Below are 24,316 nucleotides of genomic sequence, written 5' to 3' on the forward strand. Positions count from 1 at the left end.
TCTCAGCAGGACTGCCAAGAGGTTTTTGTTTGTTTGTTTGTTTGTTTCGTTTTATTTTGTTGTATTTTTGCTTCAACCTAATATACTCAATCTGGTGGGCCTCTTGCCAACACCATGCAAAGGGACTCTCAAACAAAATAGCTGTTTTTTATTCCAGCTTTTTCGATTCCGGTCAGTGAGATTTTTGAGTTTCCAGACAGATTGACAGCTCTCCATGTCCAAATCACCCTTCCTTGAAGGATCAGCTTCAATGGTGCCATTGCCGCCAGCCCTGGGCCCCCATGTCCTTCCTTGACTTCCGTGGTTTTGATCACAATTATCCCTGTATCACAGATGCATACATACATATATATATATTAACCCTACACTTGACTACAGGCTTCTAGATGGCACCAGACCATAGCTGTGTGAGGCGGGGAACTGTGACGGTATCCTCGGGAGACTCAGGGCCTATGCAGCATCTGGCGCGCAGGTGTGTTTAGGAGAATGACTGGCAAGCAGGGATTGCATCTTACCCCACTGGGGCCTTCCCATTGTCATTTTCATGGGGCTCTCGACAAAATATAGCTTAATTAATGGGCCCTGAATGGATCAGGAAAACATCTCCTACAAACCAAAAACAAATTTAACAAAGAGCAGATTAGAAATTTTATTTGTATTTTCTGTCAGTGAAGTTTATTTGAAAGTGTGGTTTAGAAGGAGATTTTTCTCCATTTGTCTTAGTGTCAGTTAAGACCCAACAGCCCTGCTGTCATGGAAATTAGAATGTTAGGTCTGCCAATGATTAAAAGTATCTTTAACGATTCTTAACCTTTCTTTGGCTTACAGAACCCTTTATAAATCTGATGAAAGCTATCCCAAAAGAGCACAGACACAAATTTTACATACAATTTCAGTGTGTACAGAACTCCAGAAGCCTATCCAAGGCTACTCTCAGATTAAGCTCTGGCCCAGTGCTTTTCAAAACGTCATTCATGGATTTTCTCCATTGAGCTATCTGTGAGGTCTTGCTAAGAACTCGATATTGGGGCTCTGTCTTAGGCCCAGTAAAACAGCAGCCCTAAGGAGGGGGCCCAGCAATCTGCCAACTGAGCTGTCAGCCCGAGTGATTCTGATCCACACTCAAGTCTGAGGGCCATTGACGTACACCGATGTTTTCATTTGCACAGATGATGAAGCTGAGAATCAGAGAGACAAATTCACTCGTCCAAAGTCACACAGTAAATAGGGCAAAACTAGATGCACATGTTTTATCTCATATTCCACAAAACAAAGATTAAATGTTTAAAGTTCTATATTATATTATATGTTTGCATAACTTTCAGGAAACATACTTTTTACTCCTGATAGTAGGTTTTAAGCGTAAGGACACAATTTGAAAGTAGAATTCTAAAACTATTCAGAGGATTGTAGAATATTTTCATAATACTTTATTAACTAGGAAATCTTCTTATTCTACTAAAATGTCTTTCTCATCAAATGTTTAGGTGCTCCTGATTCTATGATATCAATTGTTTTTATTTTGTTTTAATACATGTCTCTGGGTAGTTGTGTCAATAGAATTTTGGTGAGTAGACTTATATTTCCAATGCTTTAGGCCTAGAAAATGTCTTACTAAATGGAACCTCACCAATATATTTTGTTGTAAAGTAAACATGGTTTTGTGAGGTGAAAAGCATTATACAAAAATAAGATGATATTCCAGCTCTTCCAGGCGCTGAGCTTACTGAAGGCAATGCCCAGAATACTGTCTGTCCTACGGAAAGCACAAAGGAAATGAGTCTGGGATTGATGAACGATTGAATAAACCTACTCTTCAATGGATAAGCAGGAAGTGCATTTCCTAATGACCAAATTACAGGAGCTCTTTAGGAAACGACCACTTGGATGGATGTGGGATGACTTGGCAGGAACTCTTTGTTATACGCAAATAAATCTTACCAAAATTCAAACTGTTGAATCAGGGGCAATCAAATTGGACACTCGGGCCCTCCCAACTGTCTCAGGTACACCTCCCAGTTGCCTAACCAACACCTAACACTCTTGAGAAGAAAATTTGGTGCAATGGTTTTTGCTTGATGGAAGAGCAAAGGCTCAGGGGAATGGGACTAAAGGCCAAAAGGGCAACCTTTGGCTCTTTAGTCACCTCTGTGAATTTATGTCTTTCTTCATCTGCAAAATGATAAGCAGTGGAGATTGAGCAGGTGGAGGTATGGGAGGGACAGGACACCAAGTGACTGGTGGGACTGAATAAAGGTCTTGAATGGCACACTTCATCCTGGATGGCAGCAGGGAGCTGGAGAAGGACACAGAGCTCAGCATCTAAGACTCTATGATGGGAATGGGCCCAGCAGAGCCTCGTGGTGGGTCCCGCCATGGTTGCTGCCGCACCCTGGAAGGCATGGTAGACATCACTATTTGATTAAGTCTCATTTTCCTATTGAACCTCAAGAGAGCCTCACTTCCTCTTCTGTAGACCACGTTATGCTGCCATTGGCTTTAGCATGTGAAATAAAACTTATTTTGCATTTTGGCTCTCTGAGACTAAATGAGTAGATCATCAATTATGATGGCAAGAAGATCTTGTTATAGGTTGCAAATCATTTTCACTTCCCTTCTTTCCTTTGGGACTCCACCACGGAGGTGACAGGACAGGGCCTATTATTTCCAACTTATAGATAAGGAAACAAAGATTCAGACAGGCAGAGATCTGGCAAACGTAGCTCAGCTGGGATTGAGTGGCAAGTCTGTCAGATTCCAAATCTCATGATCTTTTTAAACTAACTCCCTGACTGCCTTTTCAACTTAACCCAAACCCACCCAAACGGTCCTGAAAGTCAAACTCTAAACAATTATCAAAACCCATTTACATGTTCACAGGACTCTGGCAGGTTTGTTACTTGGTTTCTTTGGCCTTGATGTCATGGTGACTAAACAAAATAGGAATGGCGTCAGCCTTCCGAGGAAGAGGACCTGGGATAGGGACACTGTCTCCCTCACGCAGTTACTTACTCTCCTAGTGTCAGTTTTCTCCTGAATCTGTGGCTGCTTCTGGGCAAATACAGTTAAAATTGCACACACTCAATCTTAATTTGTGATCTTGATTTGGCAATTACTGTGATTGTTGGAAACAGGAAATTCTCAGGGGGTAAAAAATCAGGTATTTGGTTCTTGGTGACAAAATGCAAAAACTCCCTTCCCAGCCTCTCACAGCAGTGCTGTGACGGGGAGGATGAAACATCTGCTCCAACATCTGTGACCAGAGACCCAGACATCACTATGTGTGCCGAGTGCCAGAGCATTCCTGACGGAACGCATCCTTCTATCACATATGGAAGGCTCTGGGTTTGCACATGACAAAGAATGAATGGAGGCTGTCTTAGCTTGCTAGGGCTGCCATAACAAAGTACCACAGACCAGGTGGCTTAAGCAAGAAAAATGTATTTCCTCACAGTTCTGGAGGGCAGAAATCTGAGATCAAGATGTTAGCAGGGTTGGTCTCTTCTGAGACCTCTCTCCTTAGTTGTAGATGGCCGTCTTGCCCCATGTCTGCACCTGGGCTTCCCTTTGTGCCTCTCTATGTCCTAATCACCTCTTCTCCTAAGGACCCAGTCATAATGGATGAGAGCTCACTCTAAAGACCTCATTTTAACTTAATTATCCCTTTAAAGACCCTATCTTCAAATAAAATCACATTCTGAGATACTGGAGGGTAAGATTTTAAATATGAATTTTGGGGGGACGCAGTTCCACATATCATAGGTACCAAACTGGAAAAAGGGAAAAACAATCCACTTAGAGACATTTTATTTTCTACAAGGCCAAGAGAAAAGTCCTCCTTCCATCACTGCATTAGTTAACTTCTTATTTTAATACCCCATTTTGAAATTAATGTCTCTTCATTTCACTCTTGCCCCAGTGCCAAGCATGTATGTCATTCTGCCTTGTATTGTGGTTAACTGCATCTTTCTGATTAGCCGGTGAGATCCTAGAGGGCAGACAGGACTATCCCGTAGTTACTTCTCTATGCTTCCACCACAAGACTTCCTGCGAAGTGGATACGTAACCAGCATTTAATAGAATTCACTCAAGAAACACCTGCTGAAGCTTGTTCTGTGGCAGGCTCTGCGCTAGCCACTGGGTGTTATGTTGATCGAAATGAGGTGACTCTGGCCTACATGACTGAAGAATGAAACCTGTATCAAACTAGGAAGAACCATGCCCAGATCTGTTTTCCAAGCTCACTCTAGCAGCTGTATGGCAGAGGGGCAGGGGTGGAAGGGTGCATTGAGGGGCTGCCATGGAATCCAGTCGAGAGGCAGGGCTGTGTGCTGCAGTGCAAGTCAGCATACCCAACTTTCATTTTGCCTTCACTCATTTTGTGACACTGGGCAAATTGCCTCAATTTTTCTGAACCTCAGTTTCAAATATTTTCTAATGTAAACCTAGTTGAGTTTCTCTATATTTTGAATACAAAGGCTTCTAAAGTTGAGGGTTGTGGCTGCTGGCCCTGCAGAGGGGCCTCTCTCATTACCCTGCCCCTCCCCACACCTTCATCAGAATTGGTTCTACAGCAGCATTAAAGGAAGCTTTTTCTTCTCAGCCCTTCTCCTGAGCCTTATTACATAATCCACATCTTTTTCCGTGCTTTTCCCTTCTAGACTATCAGAACTATCTTTCTTTTTTTCCGTGTATGTGGCACATTTCCTCTGTGATTATGCTCTGTATTATGTCCTTGGACAACTCTGGGAGAGGAGGAAGACTTTGCCTGCTTTCTGATTATTTGATACAAGAGTACAGGCTGAGTTTGACTGTGGCTATTAAGAGGCTGCCAAGAATCTAAACTCCATCCAGAAAGTCATATATTCTCTTCCTAGAACAAAAAAATCCACTCTGGGGTGGAGTAGGGGAGGTGGAAGTGGAGGATGATGTTGGGACATATACATCATTTGTACCACAAATGCTAAGCTGTGTTTAATGTTTATGTGGCCCCCCCCATCTGGAAGCTGGTACATTTTCGGTGTTGAGCCCTTCTAGTATATAAATGACATACCTCATTTCCTGCCTTTCAACTATTTCTCCAAAGGCAAAACTTCTCTCATTTTAAAAAAATAGTGAGGAACATGGCAGACAGAGCTCTCTTAAACACAGAGTGACAGCTTATATGACCTTTAGTGATATGGAAGTGGCTTTGACAAATCTCATTTGTCTGTACTTTCCTTGGGGCTGAGAGTGAAGACAGTTCTGAGGCTCAGGCTAACTCCTCGGTGATAAAATGGGAGAAGATGTGACTTTGAAAATTATGGAGAGTGGTATAATAGTCTAGAAAAATGCGTACCATCCCACTTCTCTGCAAAAGCAATTTATGTTAATTGAATAATAAACGCACTTCTCAGCACTTCCATATAAAAGATCTCCACATGCTAAAAAAGAATTACTCAGATCTCCTTAGATATGTCACAGTGATCTTATAACATGCATATATGCTACTATATGTGTAGCTTTCTACACACATCTGAGGAGATCGTTTTGTAGATATGTGGGGCCCACAGGTGCTCGGCTTTGGATTACTGATAATCCTGGGTCCCTGACACTCATCAGTGGTCCACACAGGGTCAGTGAGCTTTTAATAATGCAAGGAGCACCTGCAACTCACCACCCAAAACCATAGCTATGAGTTGACACAATCTATGTCTAACCACATGGCCGTACCCCCATCCCATCCCCTGCATCTTCCCCACTGGATCTAACCATCAGTCTGAATCCTGTGTTCATCACTCTCTTGCTTTCCTTTTTATATGATTTTATTGCATTTATTTGTAGTCCTATAAAATATATTTTTATTTTATTTGTGTTTAATTTAGAATATTTTGAGAATACTTTTTGCACTAAATGTTTTAGTGTCACTACGGTTCAACTGTTTTGACTGCTGTGTGAATATACCACAGGTTATTTTCCAGTCTCCCTTTGATGGGCATTTGGGTTGTTTCCCAGTTTTGCTATTGTGAACAGTGCGGCCATGAGCATTCTTATACATGTCCCTTCTTGTACATGTGCAAGAATGGAATTGCTGGAGCACAGGTTATGTGAAATGTTTAACTTCAGGAGATAATGACAATGTTTAACAGTTTATACCATCATCCTACACGCACATGTATGTATGTGGATGGTTCATATTGCTCAAATTGACACTTGCTACACTTAAATGATAAAAGCAATATTTTCCACTTGATATTTTACTCAGAAAAAGTTAAAAGAAAAAATGCACTTCTTCCACAAGCCTAAGGTTATATGAGTATACACAAAATGGAATGTCTTAGATCATGCCAAAGCTTGAACCAATACAACTGATAAACTCATACAAACCAAAACAATACCACTGAAATAGAAATTACACCTTCCAAGGAACGGTTCTATCTAACGTCCAGAGAAACATCAGCTTGTAAACAGTACAAAATGCTGAGTTCAGAGTCTGGGTTGTAGATATTGATGCCTGGATGTAAATGAGACCTCCCCACCCGCTTCTAAATGCCCTGTTGTAGAAACCTGGGCTCTTTTCTTATCTGAAAATATGAGGACCTTGCTTGGTGAAAAAGCCTCCATGTGCTTTCTCTTTAACTGAGAGAGGTGCAGATACCTTTAACAAGCCAGACAACGTTGTAATTAGCAGCTTGTCAATAATCATCAGCAAACACTATTATCTGAGATTTTTACGTTCTTTCACCAGCTGCTGTCATCCTCTGAACTCTATTCAGTGTTTTGATCGAACAATTACTCTTCTTGTTCAGAAATTGCTTGACTTATCTCTGGGACAAAACACGTCCCTTTGCATTTTCAAAATGGTCCATTTTTCTTTCTGAGTGAAACAAACGAGCTACTTTGAGTTATAATTCCGCGTGACAGTCCACTTCACGAAGACAATATTTTCCGGCCTGAAGAAAAGAAGGAGGTTGAAAACCAACTCACCTTCACGTAGAGCTGCTGAAATTCCTCCAGGTTCAGCCTCCCGCTCGGACAGTCCTTGAGAAACCCTTTGTACCACTGCTTCAGCTCATGCTCATTAAACTCCGTGCTCTTCACCAAGTCCTCCATCACTTCGGGGGCCAGTTTGCTATTCTGTTTCCCCATTTTGCCTGAAGACAAGCAAATTAACGCAATTAGCGCCATGACTGTGATTATTTCAAACTTGATTAGAAGCCTAGCTAGAATTCTGATCAGTCCCTTGGTGGGACCTCGCTCCAGTGTGTCTGATATCCAAGTCCGCCCAAATCTGCTTCCTTCTATTTGATATTCTAGAAGAGATGAACACAAAAGACTCTTTTCACGGTTCAAAAGGCTATAGAGCTCATCCTCTTCCATGATGCGTCATCTTTCACATACACTGACTCCCAGTTAGGAAGGCAACTGTCCTTTTAATGCTATTCATAAAAAGGACATGGAAACTGTTTATATTCCCTATGAGTTACAATTCATTAGCACTTGCTGCTCAGGGGCCTAGTTCCAGAACAACAAGAAGGCTTTATTGCCCAATGATCAAAAAGTGACTTGGAAAATCCTGAGCAGCAGTAGCAGAGAATCTCAGTTGTTTTAGTTCTAAAGTTGCAACCTTTTTTTACATGTGGAAACAGCTCACTTTTATTAGTCACACCAATTCTCTATTTCTCTTCTCATCTTCAGAGACTTCCTACGACATTGCCTTCAGAGTTGACAAACTCTTGGTGGCTTTCTCAAAAGAGAATTTCAAGAATTTCTCTTGAAATTGGTGAATTTCATTTAACATAATTCCATGCTGTTATTCTTGCTGCTAGTAAGTAAAAATAATAGCATAGAAAATAATACCTATATCAATTATGTGTCAGGTTGTGTGGCCAACATCACAGTAGAGTGTAGGCAGACAGGGCATAGGTTTATAGTCATTGCTGATTTTTACTCCTGATTCAGACATTTACTATGTGTTTTATTTAGGGCAGTATTAATTAACTGCTTTATCTTTAATTTCTTCCTTAATAAAGTGTACATAGAAACAAAACTCTTTCAGATTTTCCATGATGGCTAATTAAGAAATAAGTAGATAAACAAAGATAAAAAAATACTCCAAAATTAAAATAGTTTTTGTACTAATACAGGAAAATTAAGGATGATTTTTTAAAAAATTTCCCTTTAATGTTGCTGTTTCATTATAAAAAAAGAATCAAAACAAAACAAATTAACACAGAGTGATTAAAAAAGTCAAGTTAGACTTGAAAATCTGAGGGACCACCAGAATAAAGAAAGTGTCAGAAGATCTTTAAAATCCTGTTAGAGGAGACTGAGTTAGGTTTTGAAGAATTTGACCTGGTGGACCTGGTCCTTCAATGTGCTTGAGACACATTCTCTCCCAGGCACTAGGCAGGTCTACACTTGCAAGCCTAGAAGGGTAATCTCGTCACATACTTTGTTGTTCTTATTTCTTCACCTTCTTCTAAGGCAGATTCCACACCCATTGTCAGTAACCTGCCCTAACACTGAACAATTCTTTCACTGTAATGAAACCAAACCACTCCTGCTACTTCCAGGGAATGTTTCCTTCTTGGCATCATCCCAACAACACACAGCACGGTGAGAAGATACCATGAAGACGGCCACTTGTCTTCCAAGCTCTTCTGTTTGAGGAAAGGAGCTGAGGATCAGCAACTACACCCTTTATTACAGAATTTCTCTACTTATTTTTGCTCTTAATTTCAAGTTCCAAGTCTCTTATTAGCAACTGTCTCTTAATTATAAGTTACTGTGGGATTCCACAGCTGGATATAGAAATCAAGTGGGTACTCAGGTGTCAGGTTTAATTAATCTGGGTAAGAAAACTGTAATTCATGATTATCCTGAGAATCAAAAGATGTATTACCAAACCTTTCAGAATTTCACTTTTTCTTTTCAGCAGAGAATTATAAATTTTCCTTATTGAACTGGAATCTCACCTAACAATAACAGCTACTGAATATTGAGTGTTGGCTGTGGGGTAGGTACTACACTGAACACTTCACAAACTTTACCTCTAACCCTATGACAACTCAGCAAAAAGGACGAGGGCAGCTCTTGTACAAGATCATACAACAAGTGCTTGGCAGAGCTAGAATTTGAACCTGGATCTGTAAGACTCCAATGCACAATCACAGACAGACAGGTGGATGGAAGGCATTTCAGGAGAAGGAAGAGGAGGAGCAAAGCCGGTAAGGTTTGAGAGGGTGAATCAGTGCCTCTCAGCGCTGAAAGAAGGGATGAGAGAAGCATCTGTCACTTTGCCAAGGCCTTGTTTGGAAAAGACTGTTAGATCTACCAAAACCATAAGATCAGAAATGAGTTTGTAGTGATGATGGGAAAATGGATTAAGGTGTATTAAAAATTGCCTCCCCCAAATGCCTTTAGAAGGTCAACAATGTGTCAGCGTCTTTCTTAGGCAAGGAAGCTTGGATTCTCCATAGATCATCTATGATCACTTAAACTGTTCCAGAGAATGGGGAGAGGGTGGTCTCTTATCCACATGGGGAACATTGTCAGGACCATGAATCACAGTTTGGGAGATTCAAATGCATAAATTCATGCTTCTGGGTTACGGGTCATGGTCAGCATCATCATTCAGGTGTGCCTAACAATGGATGAATCATTTAAAATCAAGTTCTGGCCTGCCTCAGAGTGGCATAGCCACTGCCCTCATCAGGTCTTGCCTGTGTTAATGATCAGCCTCTTCACTGAGCTCTCTGGCTCCAACCACCTTTCTGCATGGCTGACTGAATGAATTTCTGAAATACAAACCTCATCATCCGATCTTGTCCCTATAACCCTCAACAGTTCTCCGTTGTCTACAGGATCTAACCCAATCTCCCTAGCATGGCACAGGACCTGCCTACTCATGTCCTCATTTTCTGCCAGTCTGTCTTTTCACTTCATATACTAGCAATAATCAACGATTACATATGTTTCCACATGTCCATGCTTTGCACACGCTGTTCTCTTTTTCTAGAATGACAGCTCCCTTTGTCTTCTCAGAAGTCTTCTCCTTCTTTAAGTGGCCTCAGCTTACACGCCACCTGCTCTGGGAATCTTCAAGGACTTTCCAAGGCTGACTAGCATCTTTTCTCCTAGGCATCTCCCTTTCCTTGTAAAAGCTTCCATGATCATTATTTATTTCTCTACTGGATTATTAGTTTCTTGAGAGAGAGGACTGTCTTTTATTTATCTTTGCATCACTGGTACCTTATTCTCGATGCTCAACAAATATTTTTTGAGGGAATGAATGAATGAATGAGGGCGACTGAGCCACTATGGAGTAGGTACTCAAGGACCTTGTTACTGGTCTTCATCAAGTTATGGTATTTGGTATGTTTCTTTCTGGGAAAATCAATCTCATAAAAATCTATCTGCGAGGAGAGTCAATGCAATCATAAGTATAAATACAAAGTACGGGCAGCAGATGGGAGGAATGTTTCATTTAAGTCTATGGAAAATGGCCTGCCCTCCTGGATTGTTTCCCTTTCTGTCTTCATCATTAAAGTTTGAACACCTTGAAGGCGAGACCCATGTCTTTTATCTTAGTATTCTCAGTACTTGGCATAGGTGGTGCTCAGTCATGTTTGATAATAAAAGCATTGATGGGTTAACCCTCCCCACCTATCCTCCCTTTGTTCTGAGGCTACAGTGGTATGAGTCAAGTAGTATCTTTCATTATGGGACCAGAAAAACAGAAAGGGTAAAAATGACAGCAAAGCTTATCACATTCTCAATAAAAAGATTCCATGTCACAATGTGCGAGGGATTTATCCCAGCTCTGTTTCTAGTTGATTCTGTGATCTTGGGCAAGATCTTTTCCTTACTCAGTTTCTCCATTTGAAAAATAAATGAGTTGGACCAGATGATTTTTAAGGGTCTTCCAACCCCATCATTCACTGCTTTGCAACGTGCGCTTTTTAAATAAGAGAATATGAGTCAGAGACTTCAAACTGGCTTGCCTCAGAAAAGTCAGCACATGTTGGTTCTGTGAATTCTTTACCTGAGAACTCGTCAGTACTTGAGTGTTTGTTACCTAAGAAGGGAGGGGACAGACACTGGAGTGTATTATTTTTAAGGAAGGGTTCCAGGTTATAAGATAAAAATGAGCCCAGCCCCAAACCAAATAATGTCTCATTGTTTGAGCTGCAGTTGAGAGAGACTGAGTGCTAGGCACAAAATGGGAGAGGTGGAGCGGTTCTGATGGGCAAGAGAACACCACCAGTGACGGCCCATGGGCGAGGAAAGCCCAACACCATTTAATTGCAAATGATACCCAGAAAAGACCATATTTTTCTACATTGCAATTTACAAAAGGCTTTTGTACAATAACATTTACCTGAATAACAATGCTTTAAGAGATAATTATCATCCCCTTTTTACTGATCAGGAGTTTGAAGCTCAGAGAGATAAAGTAATTTACCCTAGCTTGACCAGGTAGTAAAAAGCTTAGTGCAGAATGAACGAGTTCTCTGGAGCCCATTGGTTTCCTCCTACAGGTCATCATCGCCTCTTGCCTGGATTCTGTAACTACCTTCTACCTGGTCTTCTGGCCTTGAGTTTTGCCCACCTCTCATCCATTTCCTACCCTGTCTTGATAGCAGGATTCCGGAGCAGAAGAGGCAGAGTATGTAAGAGTGCCCTTAGGAGAGAACTGGGAGACTTCCTGGAGGAAGGAAAGGCCCACCAGTGGAGCTGAGAAGCACCCATGAGCATCTTTCCTCCGCAAACCCTTTCGGCACCAAGGGTTTGGTGCCGGGCTGAAAGGAGTCTTGAATGGAGTTGCGCTGGTTCTAGGGTCGAGTTACCTGGACCAGCCTTGAATACATCAGGTCTTCTCTCTGGGCCCTGGGCTCCTCAACTGTACACGGAAATAACTGAAAGAGACTGGCCTTGCTCATGCTTAGATTCCTGCCTAGATTGCTCTTTCTTTTCCTTACCACCTGTCTAAATCTTACTCCTTCTGCAGGGCTCGGTTTCAATGCTGTCTTCTCCATGACATTTCTCTACAAGCTCTCACAACTCTCATCTCCTTGTCCTTGCTAGCAGGGTTTTGTATCAATAATGACCCATGGCTGGTTGACTGAAGCAGGCAGAAAACTCTCTGGACAACTCAGTTTGGCAAACATTTATAAGATCAGATATGAGATCTACTGGGCATGGTAGGAAATAAAGAGAAGACATGGTTTCAATCTTTAAAGGCTCAGAACTGAATGAGGAGACAGTCACACCTCTAGAAATACAGGGCATGGTGAGATGAAAGCTCGTAGTGGAGAGCTATGGAGCACAGGGGACAGAGAGACACATTCCCACCAGATCAGGCAACTTCACCTATGACTGGTCCTCAGGTGAAAACTCTTAAGCAGTGTTTCCCAAATTGGCCTGAATACAAGAATCACCCCGTTGGTTATCTTGTTAAAAATACAGCTTCATGAGCCCCTCCCTTAGAGGGAAATCTGTACGTTTAATAAGCAACTCAGGTGAATATAATCCTCAGTCAATTTGGGAAGCATTGATGAAAAAACATGAATAAAAATAAAAGTAGATGGTCTACGGAGAAAACACTCAGAGCACAGACATAACCTAACTTGTCTCTGATTCTTCACTTCCTCCATCTGGCATCCCTGATATGTTTTAAGAACCTTGTACTGGGGGCTAGTGTAAAGAATTCAAAAATCTCACAATTACGGAAGACAAAAATATGAAAAGGTTTGCATCTGGGCTCTTCTGTTTTAGGTTGGAGAGTTTGAGGCTCCCCAAGACCACATGGGTAACCTATGGCAAAGCCATGATGAGAACTCCAGTCTCCTGACCTGGCTGGGTGTTCCCACCCTCCCAACCCCGCAGCATGCTGTCCCCATGCCAAACACTTAAAGCCTATAAGCCAGGAGGCATGTTTATCTCTGTGCCAGGATGTTGAAACAATCCCCATCACCACCCATCTATCCTATAAACAAATGACATTTGGTTGCTAGTTTCCAGAGACTGTTAAAACAATCCTGAAAACCAAGCCTCAAAGTTGCCCAGCACATTGTGTCAGGTTTTCTTTGCTAATAAAGGCAAATATCTGACACTCTGGCTCTTTCTGCTCTTCTATTCTTCATCCTCCTGAAGCCAAGTACTCATGAGCCCCCAGCAGCATTTCCAAGGGGCAGGGAGAGTGCTAATCACAGGCTGGCCTTTCGTGCTGTGTCTGGGGGCCAGAGCAGCTTCAGAAAAGGGGAGAAATCCTTTCTCATGGAGTTCCCTGATGACATTCCTTCAAACCCTGAACCTCGTGGGATTAGCTGAGGTCCTGGCCCACACACATGAAACAGGAAGGGAGCACAGATTGCATCCTTGGTGACTAAAGGTAAGGCAAGAGTAATTATTTGATCTGTGCTAAATGAGGGAAAACCATTCTGATGGCAGTGGCAGTGGTTCTGTTAAGGCAAGTGACAAGAGTTCCATCCCAGAAAGTACAATAAGCACACAAAGGTAAAAGTAAAAGTGGGCCTCAGGAATCAACCATCTGGTCCAAGCTTTTTGTTTTCTAGAGGAGGCCCAGGGGGTAAGGGGCCTTATGCCAGGGAACATAGAAAGTCAGCACAGGGACAAGCAGTGTCCTGGCTGCTGAGCCTCAGCAAGGAGACTCAGAGGCTGCTGCCTTGCCCAGGCCTGTGACCCTTGGGCACTGAGATGGGCCGAAGGTCCTAGGCTTTGTGGGACTGGGCAGAGCCAATCCATGTCCCTGTGACTAGGCTGTGAAGAATGGCCTCCCTCCCTAGGCCTGTTTCCAGCCAAGTTCCCACCTGAGCTGTCCTGCTACAGCTCAGGCACTGGAAGCCTGAAGGGGCCCTGGTGTCATGTCTGTTTGGGACAGTCCTGACACTGGGACTGGAGCTGCCAATGAACATTAGCCCTTGAATATAACTAGGTGATTCCAAACTAAAATTCACCTGGTAATTTGGTGGCCTTGTGTTCAGGGACTCTGATCTGCAAGGGATCAAGTGGCCAGATCAGCCCTTGGGGGTCAGACTCAACTGCCGTCTTCTTTTTCCTCTCCCAGGCACAAGGAACATATCGGGAGCACCTGGGAAGGGCAACTGAGACTAAACCACGCTTGGTGCCCAGGTGCTAGGCTATGACTTTGGAAAAGTTTCTATTCAAACTCAATTTCCCTTTCACTGCATCTTGTGGGCTCCCTTCTCTCTCTATCTGGACACAATGTCTCTTTTACTTTTTACTTGGGCTTAGCTTAGTGGGAGAAAAAAAAGTGTGCTGGAGTCAGATCTGGGATCAAATGATGCTCCTGCTGCATATAAGTTATATGACTTGTGATAAATTAATTAGTCCATCGGACCCTCAGTTTCCTCATTTGTCAAATAGAAGTGATCACATTGGCTCACTGGGTTGCACACTGAATTCCTTCCAACAGGGCCTTTCACATAACAGGTGTTCAACAAACAGTACTATTATTATTCTCATCACGGGACCCAGCAAACTGGGCTGCTCCAGAAGATGGAGAGGAGGACATGCCAAGATTTAAGCCCAGACATCTAGAAGTCATTCTACCCTCCACAGAAATTGTGAGACATGGGGAATTTGGCTATGGCCCTGTTTACTGTCCTCCTCTTAAGTAAAAGTTCTTCGTATTTGACCTGACAGAGGAAAGTCATCTGAGGACCCCGCAGCCCTGACTAAGCATCAGCTGTTGAGTGAAGTTTCCATGCAATTCCTCGCTCCCCCACTGAACAGAAGTGTGAGCTGATTAATAGCTGGTAACCTTTCATCTGGAAGTGTTTCAAGGAGCCACCCACTTTTCTGCATCTTATTTTTACTTCTCTGTGTGTCTTGTCTGCGACCACTCTATGTGTTTCTGAGAATCAATTTCTATGAAAGGAAATGAGCCATCTCTGGCAGTGTCAGAACCTCACTTAGTTCTGTGAGGTAACAGAGGAAATGCTTTCATTAATAATCACAGCCTTCTGTCCAACAGATTGTGTTCTCCGTTGTGCTGCCAAGTCCCAGTGGGGAAGGACTGTGGTCCTTATCTCAGAGCAGCAGGGAGCTGTGAAAGAGAAGAGCAGAGCGGGGGCACCAACGTCACCTGCACATCCCCACTCACAGGGCTGGGAGGAGACTAGAGCATCAGTAGTACCAGCCCTCACCTTGCTCTCAGAGTGAGCGCTTGGATATCCCAAGGGGTGAGTGACATGTCCAAGGGTCTACTGATAGTGGCAAAGTCACTCAAGTCTTCCAACTCTTAGGCCAGTGGTCTTCCCCCTCTGAGAGCCATTTGCATTCACCATGTTGTAAATCATTATCTCTACAATAATTAAAAAAAATGCTTTAACTCAGATGGGGTCTCAACAGGGAGAACTTTGAAATTCTCATATAAAGGTGGCTTTATAGAAGTAAAACATTCTATTTGAAGGAAGCATGATACTAAAAATTAATTAATTCACTTATGCAACAAACTTTTACTCAGTATTATCATCTAATTACAAAGATAAATATGCTTGCAAAATTTATCTCCAGGGCAAGTCCTTCTTGAATACCAGATCATATATCCTTCTGTCTGCTAGACATTTCCACCTTTGAATCCTACAGTCATATCAAACCCAAGTATCTGCTTGTGCTGCTCTTGGGGTAAATGGCCCCACCATCTGCCCAGGGTCCCACTCGGAGCCCAGGGGTCATCCTGGACTCTTCTACCTCTTTCACTTTCCTGTATCTAATCAATCATCAAGTTAAGTAGTTAGTAGATTCTACTTCCTAACTCTCTCAAATTCCATCTACTTCTCTTGGTTGCCACTACCTTATTTCAGGCCATCATCATCTCTCACTTTGATTATGACAGTAGCCTCCTAACTTGCTTCCCCATCTGTGGTTTTGCACTCCTGAAATCCATCTTTCACACTACAACAGAACGACCTTTCTAAAGCACCAAATCCAATCACATCACCGCTCTGCTTAACCCCTTCAGTAGCCTCCCATTACCCTCACTCTGAATCCAGTCCTCAGCATGGCTTTTCAAGACTCACCTGGGCCTTACTGCCCCAGGACCTCTTTAGTCTCATCTGCACATGCTCCCATCCTATGCTCCAACCTGTTATATTGTCTCAGACCTCTCTGGTTGTGTGCTTGCTGCTCCTTTTGCTTTGAGGGCAGTTCCTATTAGCTCCACTTTGGTCTTCTAGTGAACTCCAACCCATATTCCAGACATAGATGAGGAACCTCATCTTCAGTGACTTCATTGTCTGGCTTCCTCTGTCTCGCACCCTGACTCTTATTATACACAATGCTGTCTTGTAAACACTGCTCTCACCACACCACCAGCTCTGGCTGTCACCATAAAGCACATCTGCCGTCTCACCAGACCCAGGCTTCCTCAAGGGCAGAGTGATTGTCAGGTTCGCCTCAGCACTGGTTCAGAGTCTACTACTGAACAGACGCCCAGGAAATGTTGTTGTATCAATTAATTATGATGTGATCCCTGTCAACAATGAACTAGAGTTTATCAGCTGAGTGATAAGAGAGAATCTATGAATAGAGATTAAAGATGACTGCTAAATGCCATTAGGAAGAGACCCGCAAAGAGTCAAGAGAGACAGAGAGAAAGAGAGAGAGAGAAAGAGAGAAAGAGGAGAGTGGAGGGAACTTCAGGGAATCTGTAACAAAACTACTTTAGGAGCTGAAAAATTGGGTGATGAAGTTTTTACAAAGTGTTCCTTCAAAATTATCTCAAGGAAATAATCACACAAATCTGCAAAGACACATATACAAAGATGTTTCCTCCAGCATTGTTTAAAACAGTAAAAAAAAACTTTTTTGAAAACAACCTAAGGAGCGGGCCCCAGGCCCAAGTGGTTAAGTTTGTGCACTCCACTTTGGCGGCACAGCTTTGGCGGCCCAGAGTTTGATCAGTTCCGATCCTGGGCACAGACATACATACTGCTCATCAAGCCATGCTGAGGCAGCATCCCACATAGCAGAACCAGAAGGACCTACAGCTAGAGTATACAACTACATACTGGGAAGGCTTTGGGGAGAAGAAAGAAAAATAAAATAAAAAAAAGATTGGCAATAGATGTTAGCTCTGGTGCCAATCCTTAACAAAACCCAAAAAACCCAACCTACATGTCCAACATAGGAAACTGGTTAAACAGATTTTGTTGGAACTACACAATGTAAATTATGAAGCCGTTAAAAGTGGTAATGTAGATCTGCGTTGATTGACATGGATTGGTATTGACTCAATGCCAATTATTTTAACATATAAATTATAAAACAACCATATATTTTCAAGGATAAATACTTACCTGAGGACATGTATTAAATGCAATAGAAAGGAAGAGGAGAATGGAAGTGAGTACAGAAGAGAGAAAATACGTAATAAAACACAAGAGGGGCTTTATATAGACAACAGTGATAGTGTGCCATGAATGGAGGAGTATGATTAACCTAAGTGTGCACTTGAGATCCAAAAAGAGAAAGAAAAGGGGGGTGGGGGAAATGGGTAAAGGAGGTCAAAAGGCACAAACTTCCAGTTATAAAATTAGTGTACCCTGGGGATGCAATGTACAGCATGGCAACTACAGTCAATGATACAGTAGTTCATACTTGTGAGTTGCTAACAGTATATCTTAAAAGTCCTTATCACAAGAAAAAAAACTTTTGCAACTACATATGGCGACAGATGTGAACTAGACTTATTGTGGCGATCATTTCACAATACATACAAATATTGAATCACTATGTTGCATATCTCAAACTAATATAACATTACATGTCAATTATACCTCAATAAAAAAAAGAAAGAAAAAAGGAGAAAAGACATTGCAATAAACTGCTAAGTAAAAAAAGCAACTCACAAAACACTATGTGCACTATCATCTTGTTTTTGCCTTATATATACACACACTGAAGCTTGTGCACACAGAAATTCAGGCAGTACAGAATTTACATCAAAATCTTAAGAGTGGGTATAACTGCTGGTGGTGTGACAGTGATATTTCACTCCTAAATATCTTTCTGAACTTTTTAAAATTAGCACATATAACATTTATAATCACAAAAAATGTACATAAATAATTTCAACAAACAAGTAAACCAAACGTCTTCTGTTCACAAAACAGCCTCAAGAATCCTGGAAAAATCCTGCCCTTTTCAAACAATTAATTCACAGCAATATTTCGGGGTTCACTTGTAGGCCAAAGACCTTTAGTTCCGAGGTCCATCCTTGTTAGCTTTGGGTGAAGTAATGAATATGGGAGAGAACTTCAAGAGAATGCCAAGTCTGTCGCCTCCTTGCCTGTCCCAGCACCCTGGAGAAATAGTGATGGGGGGATGCAGTGTTGCGGGAGATCCCTGGGTCAGAGTCCTTGAACCCTCAGGGAAACCTCTCTGAGGCTCAGTTCTGCCATCTGTGAGACTGCTGATAACAATGCCAATCTTGGTGTATTAAATGTAACATAGAGAAGAGCTTGTGAATGCTAAAGCACTATCCAATGTTCATTATGATGACTGAAATTCAAATTCTAAGATAGAAAATTCAAAGATAGAAAAAGATGATTATTTCATAGATTATCACTTCTGGGTACCGAAGGCCAGATCTAGGATTGTCCAACGAAGTCCAGAGAGGGATCTACTAGAAAGTCAAAGGGAAGATCCAAGACAGCTTTCGAAGCAGTAGCATCTCTGGCTGTGTGTGTGGATGGATCAAGCTTCCCTGTCCACTTTCCAGAAATAAGGAAGTTGTGTTTTACCTGAAGGTAAAGCCCACCATTCTGAGACCTCACTGTGAAAAGTTTTCTAGGGCCCTCCTAAATGGCCTGTGTGAGTTTTCTGTGCCTTCACAGGCTCATGGGACGACGCCTCTCCCTAAAGCACCAGAGCTGGTTTCAGTCCCAACTCTGCCAATGTTTCCCGTGTGACTTTAGCAAAAGTCAGCTTCCTCTTTGAGCTTCAGTTTTCTCATCTCCAGAAGTTCTGTGAAAGTTTCTGCCTCACCCCATTCACTGAGTCATTGTAAGGAACAAACCAAACAGGCAGCTCTAGCTCTTAATTTTGTGCACTTTCCAGGACATCTCAGGAAAGAAAACAAGGCTCAGCTATAGGAAAAGAAGTGGGCTTTGTTGGGCAGGGATGAAGTAAGGGAGTAAATTGCAAATCCTGGGCATGAAAGAGCAAAGACACCTGTTGATGACCAGCCAACAGAAGGTTCACAAAGAAGAAGTTGGAGGAAGAGGAGGTAACCATGTGCTCCTTCTGGGAGCTTTGGGAGGTGGATGGAAAGGGCCTGTTTACCAAAGGTTGCCAAAGGAGTGCTGATCCTTTCCAGTGAGGTTCCTGTCTTTGATGAATTTCCAGCTCTGAATTACGGTCATCCCAACCTTGCTGGGCCTTTGTGAAGTATCCAGCAAGGCTGGAACAAAGCACTTTATTGTGGTGCATGAAAAATATCTTGGCTAAAAGGGACAATGCCAAGGCTGAGAGGGCTAAAATTAGACCTTCCATACTGTTTGACTTGGCAGTGGTACGCACAAGCACAGGCTGCTAACGTGGCAGCCTCCACTCACCCACCTCCCGGCCGTGAGCCTCCTGAGAGCACAGGTTACATGTGCTGAAGGAGCGGAAATGCTGCTTCCTCTGGCACCCTGTGGGGATGACAAATGCTTCGGGGCCTGTGTCACTGCCACTTGAAGCAGCATGTTGAGTAATACTTAGTTTTAAGGGATATGTTCCCACATCTGCTAATTTGCAGATTCAGATAAAATCATCTCTCTCCTTCCCATTAATCTAATGCCCTTCTATTTTGAAACCAAAAGGAAATCTCAAGACAATCACATATTTGAACCTTATATTTACCTTTACCTGGGAATTTACAGCTTCACCCGTGTAACCATTACATAACCCAAAGAACCAGTGATAAGTACCTTACATCGGTGCAGTAGCGTCATCTACAGGAAAGAGCACAGGCCTTGAAGTTAGACAGATGAGATGAGATAGCCAGCTCTAGCACTGCCATCAGCTTGTGCCTTCCAGAAAGTTATGGAAACTTTCTTATCTTGTTCATTCAACTTTAAATTGCGTATGTTAATAACTACTTCAAAATGTTAATGCAGTAATAGATCCATATGACTGATATTTTAGCAGTAATAATCATAACTTAGTAAGTACTCACTACATGTTCATGGATTATGCACTTCATCTCTGCAATAATGTTACGAAATAGATACCACTGTCTTTATTTTACAGTCAAGGAAAATAGGCTTAGAGAATTTAGGAAACTTGCCCAAGGTCACACAGCAGGAAAATGGTACAGTTGGGATTTGAACCCTGAAAAGCTCTGGCCCACTATTAGCTATTCTGCCTTATTAAAGGAGATGAGAAACAAGAAATCACTTTCCAGGACAAAAACTTATTTCAATATAAAGATTCTCTCTCCTTCCTTGTCTGGGTGCTGCCTTGATCTGTGCAGTTCTTCCCCCAAGTGAGGCAACTTACAGGTGCTCTGAGGCTCAGTCCGTTATCTCACAATTGCCTTCTTCTGGCCCCCTGAGGCTTGGGGAGGGCTTGGATGCTAAACACAAGGGCAGCAATGGAAAGCATGGGGAATGTTTAGCCTGGAGAAGCAAAGACTCAAGAGAGGAAATCTGAACTCTCCTCAAATACGTGAAGGCTTTACTGGCACAGAAATAGACTTAAAGATCAGCATAACAGAATGGAGAGTCTAGAAATAGATCTGGCTATACATAATTACTTAATGTATGATGAAGGAAGCTTTTCAGAACAAGGGGGAAGAGAAATACAATTTCGTAAGTGATGCCATCAACATCACTTGATAGCAACTTGGTGAAAAACACGAGTCAGAACCACACCATACGCCATCTTTTAAAAAATCATTAACATTTGGAATAAACAATTTAATATAAAAATTAACCCAAAGAAAACTATTAGAAACAAAATATGCTAGACAAAATGTTAACAGCTATGTGGATGTATACACATAGCTTTATATATAAAGCAAATTCCAATTATTAAGGAAACCATTAGAATCAGAAGAAATCAATGATCTGAGTATGACTAGACCATTCACACCAGAGTAAACACAAATAGAAAACAAACCCAGAGAAACATGTTTAACCTATTTATTAAGGTTCAGTTAGACTTTCTAAACATAAAAGCAGCCACAACTAGAAGGACCCACAACAAAGAATATACAACTATGTACCAGGGGGCTTTGGAGAGAAAAAGGAAAAAAATAAAATCTTTAAACATAAAAGCAATGGCAAAAACTATAAAAGATAAGATTGATAGATATAACTACATAAAAATTCAAAGTTTAGGGAGTCTAGAAATACGAGACAAAAAGGCAAATCAAAATGGGAAAAAATATCAAAAATTAAAAAATTCTTTTAATTAAATGGGAAGAGGGCATGATAGAAAGCTGGGCAATGAACATGGACAGAATATGAACCAAAGATGGACTATCAATGGTCAAGTTCAATCCAACTGATGAATAAAAGACAAGCAATAGGATATACTGGAGTATATAAGGAAGACATTTGGTTTAAAACTAATTCAGCCTAACCTTGTTTTTCCAAAAAGGCCTGATGTGGCCTGTTGAGCAAGCATTATACATCTGCTTTAAACATTTACAATGTTCCGAAGATAAGAACGATGCCCTTAAGGATAGGGATGTATCTTCCCCCCTATATCGGCATTTCTTTAAGGATAAGCATCTCTTCCTAGAAACTAAGGATTAATTGCTGACCTGCTGTGCTCACCTTGTAAACCACTGAAGCTGCTGTGCCAGCAAGTGTCCCATGACTGTTGTAAAAGGGGCTTTCCTGTCATTCGTGATGTATGCTCTTTGTTCCAAGATGGTATATAACCACTTTATACACTGACTTCTTTGGTGTGCTTCCGTCCTTGGGGAAGGAAGCCCCTGGGCTATAGTCAGACCTGGCTCATATAATAAACTCACCCCAATTTTGATTTATAAATTCATTATGGATTATTTGCATCAAAACTACAAATAACCAAACACAGTAAAATTGTCTGTTGGTACAACCCACTAGAAAATACTAGAAATCAAGAAGTGTTAAATAAGAACACTCTGATTCCAGGAGAAGCTATCTTAAAGAAATAATTCAAGAGACGAAAGTTATACACTGGGATATATTTATTGCAGCTTTATTTAATAACGGCAAAAACTCTAGAACTATAACCAGTCCCCATTAGGGAAATGGATAGTAAATTATGGCATGTTAACTCAATAGAATATAAAATGTGAGTACAACATTGAAACATGGCAAATTACTTATGATATGCTAAGTGGAAAAAGAAGACATACAATATTAAATACACGTTATAATTACAACTGTTTACTGCAAGAAATGAAGTAAGTTGGGGCTGGCCCTGTGGTGTAGTGGTTAAGTTTGCACACTCCACTTCTGCAGCCTGGGTTTCCCAGGTTCGGATCCTGGGCGCAGACCTAGCAGCACTCATCAGGCCACACTATGGCAGCATCTCACATAAAATAGAGAAAGACTGGCACAGATGTTAGCTCAATGACAATTTTCCTCAAGCAAAAAGAGGAAGACTGGCAACAGATGTTAGCTCAGGGCCAATCTTCCTTACCAAAAGAAAAAAACGTCAGTTGTTTTCCTTACAAATCAATAAAAAGTGCAGACTATGTGCAGAAACCATGCTATGTATCAGGATGTAGAGATGAGTAAGGAACTGCTTATTTCCTGTAGAAAACAATGACCCAGTGGGAGAGACAAACATGATGTAGAAATTTTAATTACATTGTATAATATGGAGTGATAAGCACATTCCTATAATGTACAAGATTCTATGACAACACATTAATGTTAAATGGTGAGAGATCTCTCATAGGTTACCATGTTTACCTATATTAAAATATGAGAACTTGAAAAGATCTTTGTAAAATTTAATTAATCTTCCCTGTTATAAAGTTGAGAAGACTGAGGTCTAAAGAGAGTAAGTAAATAGATCCTAGTTTAGATCAATGCTTTTCTTTCTCCAGATGAGAAACTGAGGCCTATCGAAGACACAAGCTCTTTCTAAGAGTGTAGAGAACATCTATGGAAGGTCTAGCTCGAGAGCCTCAGCTCCTGATTACAAGTCCTATGTTCTCTTCAAATGCAGCTCTCACCCAGAGTCCGTCAACAAAAATACCAGTAGGTGACAGAAGAAATGGCCTTACTTATCTTAAGTGTAAGGCAATGAAGGATATGGTGGGCAGGACGTCATCCCTGTCTCAATAATTCAGAGAAGAGTCATGCGTTTGCAAGCCCAAGTCAGAAATTTAGGAGTCAGCATATGCTTCTCCATTCCTTGTTCCCTGGTTCCAGTCAGTCAGAAATTCTGTCATGACTAACCATGGATTCGTCTTCTGTGCTCCATCCCATTGACTTTACCTTACTTTAGACACTCTTTTTTTTTTTTGCAACAGCTAATTAATTTTCCTGTCTGCAGTCTCTACCCTTCACATTTATTCTTGACTTTATTGCCATATTGATTTTACTAGAATAAATATCTGACCACTTCAGGCCTTCAATACCTCCTTGTTGCCTGAAGAGAAAGCCGAAGTTCCTTCATAAGACCCACAGGGGCCACCATGATCTTGCCCATGCCTTTCTCTTTAGTTTTATCTCTTACTACTCCTACATCATACTCTCAGACTCATGCTCACACTGAATTTGCATTTGCAAAAATGTCTCAATGTTTTATCAGGCCTCTGTTAGCACAGTAGGCACTTGTTGAATGGACAAATGAATGAGATAATATTTCTTTATTATGTCTTTATTAAATATCCAGTGTTTCACATTGATATCTTGGCTAATTAATACTTGCTAGCCACAAGCTCTATGAGGCTGGGTATTATGCCTGTCCTGATTACTGCTGTATGTCCAATATTTAACAGTTGGATAAATGAATGACTAGATGGGATGAATGAATAAAATTTTGTAAGAAATATTTGTTTGGCTGTTATGGAAGGGCACACATTTGTGGGAATTAAGGAAAGCTTCACATGAGAAGCAGTCTTCGCGATGGGTGAATAGGGATTGTCAGGTAGAAATGACAATTTCTACACTTACAATACAGAGTGAGGTGCAAAAGAGCAAGGCATGTTCAAGCATCAAGGAATAATAGATCACAGCTGGAAGGCTTGAGGTGGGCAGGATAACCGAATGGAAAGGGTTAGATAGAGTTAGATTCAAATCCCAGAGTTAATTCTCACTATCTGTATGACCTCGATCAAGCTATTAAACCT

General features: G+C 41.5%; 1 protein-coding gene across 1 annotated transcript in view; it reads right to left on the reverse strand.

Moving 5' to 3' along the window:
• VSNL1 (visinin like 1) overlaps positions 1-24,316 on the reverse strand; it is a 108,486-nt gene that overhangs the window by 51,151 nt on the left and 33,019 nt on the right. Inside the window, exon 2 of the mRNA XM_001503420.6 lies at positions 6,967-7,133. Within this exon, the coding sequence (XP_001503470.1) occupies positions 6,967-7,128 (162 nt within the window). The 5' untranslated portion in view covers positions 7,129-7,133. The remainder of the gene's footprint in view (positions 1-6,966; positions 7,134-24,316) is intronic.

The sequence above is a fragment of the Equus caballus genome, chromosome 15, assembly GCF_041296265.1.
Source record: "Equus caballus isolate H_3958 breed thoroughbred chromosome 15, TB-T2T, whole genome shotgun sequence".
Classification (NCBI taxonomy): Eukaryota; Metazoa; Chordata; class Mammalia; order Perissodactyla; family Equidae; genus Equus; species Equus caballus.